Raw genomic sequence first — 12,199 nt, 5'->3', positions numbered from 1 at the left:
GAGGGCCCCTAAATAGGTCAAAGAGAAGAAGTGACAGAAGAAACAAAGGTTGGAATGATGCTGCTGCTGGAAGGAAGACACAAACCAAGAAACAGAGACAGGCCAAGTAACAGATTCCACCCCAGGGCCTCTAGGGGGAAGGCAACCCTTTCAACATAGTGATTTTAGCCCCATAACATCCATTTTCAGAATGTGGCCTCCAGAACTATAAGATGATAAAACTATATTGTTTACAGCTACTATGTTTTTGGTTATTTGTTACAGCAGCAATACATAAGGGATATGTAAGTGTGATAATTATTATTATTCCCCCTCCCCCATTCCTGGGCTAGCATCAGTACTGATGTCATGTCAGTAGTATATATCCTTGATATGATGTGTTACGCCATGAAAACAGCATTTTATCTCTGTGGTCTTCTTCCCTAAAACCCATGTCCAGAAAAGCGCTAATGTGGCATATCTATCTACACTTAAAAGGTTGGCCCTTGATTGACATCTGAGTATTTCAATTTCTGGAGGGCTCATCACCCTAACTGATAAGACTGGCTCACTGTGCTTTATGTCTAAACAAAAAACATATGGTTTATGCTGATTATCTGCTTTCTTTCTGGAGTCCAGAATTTTGGTATGTTCCACGCAGAAGGTGTCCACATGGCCAGCCTCCAATAAAAACCCTGGGCATTGACTCTATAATAAGATTTCCTGGCATACAACATTGAACATGTTGTTACAACTTGTTGATGGAATAATTAAGTTCATTTTACATAACTCAGTGGACTCTTGGAAGCTCTATCTGGTTTGTTCCAGAATTTGCCCCATGCACCTTTCCCTTTGCTGATGTTGGTTTGTATCCTTATACCGTAATAATACACAGATGTGGGTGTGACTATAGGGTGAGTGTTTTGAGTCCTTTTAGTGAATCATTGAATGTGGAGGTAGTGTTGGGGACCCATGACAAAATCCATAATCCCAGTCTAGGAGCACCTGGGTGGTTCAGTTGGTTGACCATCCGACTCTTCATTTCAGCTCAGGTCATGATTTCATGGTTTCATGAGTCCCAGTTCCATGTTGAGCTCTGCACATTGACCACATGGAGCCTGTTTGGGATTCTCCCTCTCTCCCTTTCTCCCTGCCCCTCCCCTGCTCATGCTCTGCCTCTCTCAAAATAAATAAATAAACTTAAAAAAATTGTTTAAAAATAATTCCAGTCTAATCATGAAAAAACCATGAGGCAATCTTATTTGAGGGACATTCTACAAAATAGCTAATCAGCATTCCTCAAAACTGTCAAGGTCATCAAAAACAGGGAAAGTCTGAGAAATTGGCAAAGGCAAGAGGAGCCTAATGAGACATGGTATCTAAATGTAATAAAATGTGGTACCCTGGATAGGATCCTAGAACAGAAAAAAGAACTTTAGATAAAAACTACAGAATTGTGAATAAAATATAAAATTTATTTAATAATAATATATCAATACTGATTAATTGTAAATGTACCATACTAATGTAAGTTACTAATAATAGGGTTAACTAGGTGTTGGCATAGGGGAACGCTCTGTACTAGTTTCACAACATTTATAAAAAATCCAAAAACTATGCTAAAATAAAAAAAAAGCTTTTATTAAAAAAATCCCTGATTACCTACTGTGCATAGAGTATTGTGCTAAGCATTAGAAAATTTAGATCTTAAGATAAGGGAATTATCAATTCTACATACTTTTGCTCTATCTACAGTTATTCATTTACCTGTATTTTGAAATCAATTGAAATGGCAGGAGAACAAAGTTAAGGTATTTGCTAATGCCTATTTGACAACTTATTTGTATCTTATTTTCTCAGTTGAGGGTGACTTCCTGGAAGGTAGAACAAATGTAGAAGTATCAACTTATTCAGCAAGCCCTAAATGTTGTTACACTAATAAAATGAAGAGAGTTGGTCAACAGGCAACATAAAAAGATGTTTAATATGGGGTGCCTGGGTGGCTCAGTTGGTTAAGCATCCGACTTTGGCTCAGGTCATTATCTCACGGTTCATGGATTGGTGCCGACCGCTTGCTCAGAGCCTGGAGCTTGCTTCAGATTCTGTGTCTCCTTCTCTCTCTGCCCCTCCCCCACTCACGCTTTGTCTCACTCTGTTTCTCAAAAATAAAAATAAATGTAAAAAAAAAATTAAAAAAAAGATGTCTAATATTATTAATCATTAAGGAAATGCAAATAAAATTTGCATTGAGTTATCACTTCATATCTGTCAGAACAGCTAAAGTAAAAAAGACAAGAAATAACAAGTGCTGACGAAAATACGTAGGAAAAGGCATCCTCATGTACTGTTGCTGGGAATGCAAATTAGTGTCGCCGCTATGGAGAACATTATGGATGCTCCCCAGCAAATCAAAAATAGAATTAGCATATGATTCAGTAATTCCACTACTGGATATTTACCCAAGGAAAATGAAAACATTAATTTAAAAAGATATACGTACCCTTATGTTTACTACAGCACTATTTATGAGAAACAAGACAGAGAAACAACCCAAGTATACATCCATCCATAAATAGATAAATAAGTAAAATGTGGTGTGTATGTATATGTATCCAGACATACAGACAGACATGGTGGAATATTACTCAGCCATAAAAAAGAATGAGATCTTGCCATTTGCAACAACATGGATGGACAAGGTATAATACTAAGTGAAATGAGTCAGACAGAGAAAGATAAATGCTGTATGATTTCACTCATATGTGAAATTTAAGACACAAAACAAATGAATAAACAAAGGAAAAAAGAAAAACAAAAACTAACTCTTAAATGCAAACAACAAACTGATGTTTGTCAGGGGGGAGGTAGGTGGGGAATGGGTGAAATAGGTGAATGGGATTAAGAGTAGACTAATCTTGATGAGCACTGAGTAATGTATAGAATTGTTGCATCATATATTGTACACCTGAAATTAAAGTAACACTGTATGTTAATTATAACTCAATAAAAAAAAAGAAGAGTGACAAACTTAAACTGAAAAAATAAATTTACACAAAGTAGACAGAGAAATAAATACTACTTTGTCTTCCTATAACTAAAAGTCATGATGTTCTTTCCTAAAAGACCATTTTGTGACTATGTTTCTATGTTTAATGAAACCAGTAAGATCTGTGGCATGTAATTCTAAATGTCAGATTTTCATTACTAAGGCTTTTTCTGTCAATAAACCATTAATTTTCTGCTGGACAAAGAGAAAAAATTGGGAATAATTGTTCAATAGGTGGATTACTATTATAATTCAGATATGCAAAAAATCCTCTTTTAAAGAGACAACCAAATATGTATTTGGAATATGATTTGTGAATAATTTGAAGATGACAAATCAAGTGTAAATGATTAAACGAACTCCTTTGAAATTTATGCAAAGTTCAAAATGATCACTGTGACAAATCCATGAAAATGAAATTTAGTACCTTGTGGAAAATATCTTTTCTAGATAAACTATAAGCGGGTCCTTAATATAATTTATTGGCTTCTATTCTCCCAAGTGTCTAAATCATACCTTTGTAATAATACAAGTAGTCTTAACTCATTTAATTAATTTAATTCTATTAAATGAGTCTGAACTCATTTAAAATAATTATGTTGTATGACTACAATATATCATAGTCATTGTAGAAGTTCAATGATGTATTACAAATCATGATATTTGGTAAATTATTTTATATTCTCATGCACAACACTCCACAGAAAGGTAAGGTAAATTCTCTTTTCACAATAGCTTCCTGGGGTCTTAAAGATATCTCTTTAAGAGATATTTTCTTTTATTCATATTACATAGACTTAAATTTAAAAATATTATGCAACTATACTAGAGACAGCTTTACCTTTCCTTAACGGACAGGAAGAACTATTTTCCCCAGGAAGAAATTTTTTATTAATTTCCTCAAAATGCTAGTATTTCAGTCTTTTCATGATCATACTAACCACTTAGACCAACAAGGTGGGCCAAAAAAGAAGTCTCAAAGGAAATTAGAAAATGGTTTGAACTGAATTATAATAAAAATACAACATAAAAGTCACAGGATGTAGGTAATGCAGTAACTAAAAGGAAGTTTATAGAATTAAATGCTTGGATGAGAAAAAAAACTTGCCACTTGATAAGTTTCTATCACAAAGTATTTTTTTCTAAGAGAAAAGAAAATGAAGTCAAAGCAAGGAAAATGAAGACAATATTAAAGGTAAGAGTAGAAATTAAGAACTTAAAAATAGCAAACAATAGAAAAAATAATTGAAACCCAAGGCTGGTTCTTTGAAAAGATCAATAAAATCGATAAACCTCTAGCAAAACTAAAATAAAATTTAAAAAAAGGAAAAAGAAAAAGAAACAAACTGGCATGGTAAGGATTAAAAAGAAGATGTCATTACAGACCCAAGAGACATTAAAATAGTTATAAAGGAATATTATGAACAATACTAAACACATAATTTCAACAATACAAACTTAGATAATTAATTGAAAACAACTACTGAAATGTACTCAAAATGAAACAGGTAACATAAATTGTCCTATAACTACTGAAGAAATTGAATTACTAGTCAAAAACCTTCCAAAAAAGAAATCTTCAGGCCCAGAAAGTTTCCTTGCCAAATATTTAAGAAAAAATGACATCAATTCTTCATAATATTTTCTAGGAAATAGAAGAGGAAAGATTATCTAACTCTTTTTACATGCTAGTACTGTCATGATACCAAAACACACAAAGACAGTACAAAAAGAGAGAAAACCTCAGGTCAATATCCTTCCTGTACAGAGGTTAAAAAAAAATCTCGCAAATAAATATTCCAAGTAGTATCCAGCTATATACATACAGGAAGAGAATACAACATAATAAAGTGGTGCTTACTGTGGGACTGATTGATTAATCGGTACTAATACTGAAAATGCATAATCATATCAATCGATGCAGAAAAAACACCTGACAAAATTCAACATCCATTTAAAACTTTTAGCAAACTTGGAATATAAGGAAACTTCCTCCACCTTCTAAAGCGCATCTATACAACACCTAAAACTGACATGTTACTTAATGACGAGAGACTGAATGCTTTCATCCTAATACGAGGAAAAAGACAAGGATGTCTGTTCTCCTCATCTTTACTCACTATTGTGCTGGATGTTCTAGCTACTTTAGTAACACAAAAAACAGAAACAAATTCCAGATTGGAAAGGAAGAAGTATTGCTGTCTTTCTTTGCAGATATGATCATTTAAGTAGAAAACACAATGGGATCCATATAGGTAAGATTAGAAAAGTTCTAAGACACAAGATCAACATATAAACTCAATTTTATTTCTACATATTATCAATAAACAACTGGAAATTGACATTTAAGAAAACAATATCATTTAACAACAGTATAAAAAAATATGAATACTGAGAGATAAATCTGATAAAAGATGTCAGAGATCTGTACCTTCAACATAAGGCACAAAGTCAAAACAATTGTGTTTGTATACACTAGTAATACACAATTTTCAACAATTTTTAAAAATGAATAACACCAAAAAGTAAGTAGGTATAAATCTGACAAAACATGCACAAGTTCTGAATGATAAAAAGTACAAAAATGTGGATGAGAGAAATCAAAGACCTAAATAAAAGGAGAGACATACCACGTTCAAGGATTAAGAAAATCAGCATAGTAATGATTTCAGTTTTCCGAAGTTGATCTGTAGATTTCATATAATACAATTAAAATACCAACAAGGTTTTTTTGTAAACATAAACAGGCTAATTCTAAATTTTATATGTGAAGTCAAAGGAACTATATATAATAAGTAAAACAAGTTTGAAAAATAACAAGCTAGAGGAATTCTAGAATCCTCTTTTATGCCTTATTATAAAGCTATGATAACTAAGACAAAGAACTACTGGCAATGAGAGAGACCCCAAAATGAACTGAAGGTAAGAGAATCCAGAAATAGGCCCACACATACACAGCCGAATGATCTTTGATAAAGCTGCAGAAACATTTCAATGGACACAGGACAGTGTCTTCAACAAATGGTGCTGGAGCAATCGAGCATCTCTATGCAAAACAATAAATCTTGACCTAACCTTACACCGTATTAAGAAAATACACTCAAAATGAATCCTAGTTCTTAATGGGGAACTTAAAATTATGGAACTTTTAGACAAAACCACAGGAGAAAATCTTTATAACCTAGAGTTAAGCAAAAGAGATCTTAGATATGACACCAACGGCATAACTGATTTTAAAAAATGAGAAATCAGATTTCATCAAAATTAAATATGTTTTTACAGGAAAAAAATGTTGAGAACGAAAAGACAAGCTACAAACTCAGAGAAAATCTTTACACATCACACAAGCAATGAAAAACTCACATCCAAACTATACAAAGAACGTTTACAACTCAACACAAAGAACGCAACCCAACTAAAAATAACTAAAAGATTTAAACAGACACTTCACTAAACAATATATACAAATGGACAAATAAGCACATGAAAAATGTTCAATATCATTAGGAAAATGCCATTAGGGAATTCCAAGCTGAAACCACAATGTGATACAACTACCTGTCTACTTATGACAATATAAAAAATACTGAGACTACCAGGTGTTAGTGAGGAGTGACAGCAAAGCAAATTCCCATACATCCTGTCTTGGAATACAAAAGAGTATAGCCATTTCCAAACTGGAAAACAATTTGACAGTTTCCAATAAAGTTAAATATATGCTTACCATACGATCCAGTAATCTTACTGAGTATTTACCCTAGAGAAATGAAAAAACTTAGGTTCACACACACAAAAAGAACAGAAATGCTTCTAACAGCTCTACTCATAATTGCCAAAACAACTGGAACAACTCACCTGCCATCACAGGTGAACAAACTGGTTTATTAATAATGATGGAATATTACTGAACAATAAAAAAAGAACAGTAGATATATGAAATAACTTAGACGGCTCTCACAAGCAACTGTACTGAGTAAAAGAAGCCAGTCTCTAGAGGTTATATATGATTCTAATTTTTTATAACACTACATTATTATTTTATAACATCATCAAAGAGACAAGCTAAAGTAATAGAGAACAAATCAGTGTTTTTCAGAGATTAGAGGTAGGGCAAAGATATGATTATAAAGATATAACCAAGGCACAATTACAGAGGTAGAAGAGAGATTCTGAGGTTGATGGAACTATCCTGTATCCCCATCATGGTGGCTGTTATATGAACCTGTCTATTTAGATCATAGAGCTATATGCCAAGAATAAATCAATTTTATTGCATAATAATTACAAAAACTAAAACAAAACACTCAAAAAGACTATGATGAATAAAAAAAACAAGTTCGCTCAGCACTATCTTCCCCCAAAGTAGATGTTTAATTAACATCTGTTGAATAAAAACTGAAAGTTGGCTATAGTTTCTGTTTCAATGTTAGTCTCATTTATACCCCAAAGCTTCAAAAATTTAAATAACTTTTTCTAGTGTCATTAACACTAGGTAAATGCCACATAAAGATGTCTAGCTTGTGAAAAAAATCATTAAAAATATCAAATAAAAGTCAGAAATCTAGATTTCCCAATGAATTATTTTAAACTTAAAAAAAATTATCATTAACGGATAACTTTGCCTTTATATCTTGAATGCTTATCTTCCTTATTTAAAAAAGGGCAGGATCTATGATGAAGTCATTACTCAAAGGCATGGTATATGAAACACATATTTGATAAATGTTTACAGAATTAACTACTCTTTACTAAACACGGAATGAACTGAATAGCTAAACCATTAATTTATCTCAAATACTAAATCTTTCTAGGATTTATCTTTTTGTTTCACTTAGCAAAACAGTTGAAAATTTTTCTTCTTTCCGGCTCTAATCATGGTGTGTGCTTGCATCACTAACTGTCATTTCCACGCTGCTACAGCTAAGCGGACGATCTATCGGCATTTGTTTGCCTATAGCTCCTGTGCAACCAACCAAACCTCTTAGGGTCCTGCCATATTACCCCCTATCCTGAAGTGTCACAGATCTGACTAGAATTCATTCATTCTGATCCATTAGCCAGGCAGGCTGGCTAAAATACACGTATGTGAATGAATAAAAGTAACTTCATAAAAACAAATGAACGAACAAACAAAAACCCACTGATGTTGGTCTTGCTTTGCTCTAAACTGTATGAAGTAGAGTGTTCCTATGCTGAAAGGAATCGGTAATATAGATGAACTTTTCAGAAGTACCCAGCCTAAAAACTAAACACATTTTTTAAATTGCAAGGATGTTGTCTGTATATATTTACAGTACAGAGCAAGTATAATTATACTTCTTTTAAATTTCTATTTGTTAAATTATTATTTTAGAGCTCTCTACCTTATTTTTCAGGTATTATTTCTGAATATTAACATAATATATGATCATCTCCAATGTATCTATGGGTTTAAGTCAAATTTTCAATTAAAAATATTGTATTTTACAGATTCGATAAATTAAGCTGTGAAGTATAATGGTGCTAAAATATATTCATTTTTTTACAATCTACAATATATGCCTTGATGCCACATTATGCCATCACTTGCAAATAAATCAAACTGCAATCCTCTTGTCAGCATCCAGTCAAAAATGTAGTAATGACCTATAATTATACTATCCAACCAGACAATGAAAAATAATTAACCTGATTGAAGCACTCACAGTAATTTTATTGTATTCAATCTATGACTAGAATCACAAACAACAAGTTCGCTTGTTTAAAATAATGAATTATTATGCACAGTTGCAGCTTTCTATATTTAAGCTCTAAGGACATTGTTGATATTCAACATACTGATTAATAAGGATTGCTATTTATTATGAACAAGTAAATAACAAAGGCAATTTTTGAAAAAAGTTTACATAGAAAATACTGGTTCTTAAACTTTCAAATTTTCATGAGCACCTCATCCATTGGCTTCCACTGGTCTCAGCACCTGCAATTTATTGTTCAGTGCCTTCACATAACGGCTTTTGAACAAATCATTATAGGGACAGAAGTTTAAACCATAGAGAAGCACACTTTCCTATAAAATTACAGTAAGGGTCAATTATTATCAAGATGAATTTCATAACTTAGCACAGTAAACTATATCTGGATCATGTGAGCACATAATTACATAAGGCTCCTTGAAAATATCCATTTAAGCTAAAAGTGATGAAAGTCAATGAATTTGGCACTAGATTGGATTTAATTAGAAAAACTGTTTTGTTTCAACTTAACCTGAAATAAAATTGCCATAAACAATCCTAACATGAATAAATTTAAAATAATATGACAATCTCATCTCAATATCATGATTAATATTTGCGTAAAATATTAGAATTGGGAAAACCTCACAAAAGGACATTTTCTAAACATAGGTGAGCACAGAGACAGGCTTATATCTGTCAATCATAAGAGAGGTACATGATTATTAAGTTTACCTAGACAGAAATGTCCTTTCAATACTCATTAAAACCATGTTTTTATAATAGAGGTATCCAAAGTTAGCTCCTTTCTCCAGAGCACAGTATTAGTAATACAGAATTTTTAGTAAACTCTTAAAAGAATTACCTGCTTCTGTAGCCATCTTTCATGCCTTCGTTGTTTCCTTCTCAGATTTTTCAACTTGCCCCTTTCTCTTTTATTGAGCCTCTGATTAATGGCACCCAATGAGAAAGTGCCCGAGCGCAGGAAGTCCAGTGGAGAGAGGTGTTCTTCCTGGTCCGAGGCCTCTATCATGTTCCGACCAGCTGAGGGCAGGTCCATCAGGAAAGTCAGGTTGTTAGAACTAGCATGGTCAGTGTACACTGCGGAAGCTTCTAGACCACACTGAAATTCTCCTCCTCTTTGTGTCTGGGTCTCACGGGGAGTCACTGAAAATCTTTGCAGCAGCATATTAGGATCAAAATTGGATGAAATCTGAAAGGAACAGTTATTTTTACTAGATTCTAAAGGCAAGCCTGAAAGGTGAATAGGCTGTGTTTCATTTAGCCTGGGACAGGCAGCAGTCTTACTATGTATTTTATATAAAGTGGGTAATAATGTCAGTTTCTCACTGATGTTCAGATCCAAACTATGTGATTTCCTATGAAAAGCTCTTGTAGTGCATCTGCCCGTCACAAGCTGAGGAACAAAAAGCTGGTATTTTGGATCTGATGCTTTGAAGAGCAGTTTTTCATTCTTCATCTGAAAATATGTTGACCGTACCTCCAGGCAGAGTGCTTCTGTTAATCTTCCAGGGCCATTATTATTTTGGGCCATATTTAAAAGCCTGTGATTTCTGTTTTTGGAGGTGCCACCTGTCAGCAGAGTTTCCTTGTCACAACCTGACTGAACTCTAGGATGTGACAAGTATTTCAGCGATGGTCTCATTAGTCGGCCTGCCTGTGTTGGCTGATAATCGGTCCGGCTCTTAGAGAGATGTACAGCTGCAAGCTGGCCACAGGAACATTTTGGAGTGCTGACAAAATTAAAGCCCCCTAAACGGGCCCCACAGAAAGGGCAATTCAGTTTTCCAACTGTCCACTGGGCCTACAGGTAATAAAGGAAAATAAGACAATGCTTTCATTGTAAAGTAACCAAAGAGAATGTGAGTTGTTTTGTTTTGTGTTTTGTTTTTTTTTTTTTTTAAGCCAACCACATGAAAGTTTTCTATGCCACAGAAAAGGCTAGCTTTCTGTTTTCTGATTAGTAGACAGACCAATAAATGGAAATAAGCCTTTTAATAAACAGAGATAAGCAACTCCAAAGTTCTAGAATGATAACATACGTTATGCCCATCTCAACAATACTCCTAAGAATTCTAAAAGACTCTCTCAAACAATAGGTTGAATATGGATGCAGTGCGAATTAATGAAAAGAAAAATACACTATGGAACCAGGAAGCAAATCAGTCTACAGAGCTTAATTTGCAAGTAAAATCTCACAGAAAAGTGTCTGTTTTGATACACTTCTTGCATACCAAACACTGTGGGAGGGAACTTTACCCAACCAACAGAATAAAGCTCTTCCTGCCTTTTTACATACAACCAAAAGATATTGGTTGCGTACATCAGAGTACAGTTTCTATATTCAAATGGGAAATTAATAATAAACTAGCTAAAAATTATTTTTTCAACAGAGGTAGTGGAACATCTGTAGCATCCTGATACATTTTTTAAAGTTCAGGACACTTAAAACCAGCGTACTGGCATGTTCCCAGGAAATCATTACAATGTGAGAATGAATGCAAGGGATACCTATCAGATGTTATTTTTTAACAACAACAACAAAGAAAGTCATTGGAGAATGGCAGCTATACTTTCCCAAAATCATATTACTTATAGTTTTCTAATACATAGGTGTTTTGAATTGAAAGAACTAATGATACTATAATGTCAACAAAATGAGTTCCTGCTCTTATAATATTTCATCAAGGAGACTTAAAAATGTGGTAATTTGATTTTGATTGTACCACTGATGGTCATTACTTATTTAGTTTATTTTATATGTGTGTACATACACGAATGATGCAGGATATTTCATTCAGTCATTGGGCACTATTCTAGGTGTATCTAAAAGATACACTAATAAACCACAGAGAAAAACTTCTGACTTCATGGAACTTATATTCTAATAGGGGAGCTAGGCAATTAACAGGGTCAGTAAGCCATATATGTATGTGGGAAAGTGTGTGTGTGTGTGTGTGTGTGTGTGTGTGTGTGCGCGCGCGCAGTAATGTTTATATTTATACATGTCATATACACGTATGCATATTTACCAGTACTATATATTACTTATTGTGTGTGTGTGTGTGTGCATATGTAAAATATAAATAGGTATATAAAACAGAAAAGGGGGGCGCCTGGGTGGCGCAGTCGGTTAAGCGTCCGACTTCAGCCAGGTCACGATCTCACGGTCAGTGAGTTCGAGCCCCGCGTGGGGCTCTGGGCTGATGGCTCAGAGCCTGGAGCCTGTTTCCAATTCTGTGTCTCGCTCTCTCTCTGCCCCTCCCCCGTTCATGCTCTGTCTCTCTCTGTCCCAAAAATAAATAAACGTTGAAAAAAAATTAAAAAAAAAAAAAAAACAGAAAAGGGAGAAAGGAAGTGTGAAGAGTGGTAATAGTGGGGAAGGGCAATTGATAGTTTGCACAGGCAATGCCTCATTGTGATTAAGACATATGGAAAT

At 33.9% G+C, this 12,199-nt stretch overlaps 1 protein-coding gene across 1 annotated transcript in view; it reads right to left on the bottom strand.

Moving 5' to 3' along the window:
• RNF180 (ring finger protein 180) overlaps window positions 1-12,199 on the bottom strand; it is a 211,313-nt gene that overhangs the window by 149,575 nt on the left and 49,539 nt on the right. The window contains exon 4 of the mRNA XM_043591137.1: window positions 9,605-10,564. Coding sequence (XP_043447072.1) covers window positions 9,605-10,564 — 960 coding nt within the window. The remainder of the gene's footprint in view (window positions 1-9,604; window positions 10,565-12,199) is intronic.

Source organism: Prionailurus bengalensis, chromosome A1, assembly GCF_016509475.1.
Source record: "Prionailurus bengalensis isolate Pbe53 chromosome A1, Fcat_Pben_1.1_paternal_pri, whole genome shotgun sequence".
In the NCBI taxonomy this organism is placed as follows: domain Eukaryota; kingdom Metazoa; phylum Chordata; class Mammalia; order Carnivora; family Felidae; genus Prionailurus; species Prionailurus bengalensis.
The sequence above is the reverse complement of the archived record's forward strand: the minus strand, read 5'-3'. Positions and strand labels throughout refer to the sequence as shown.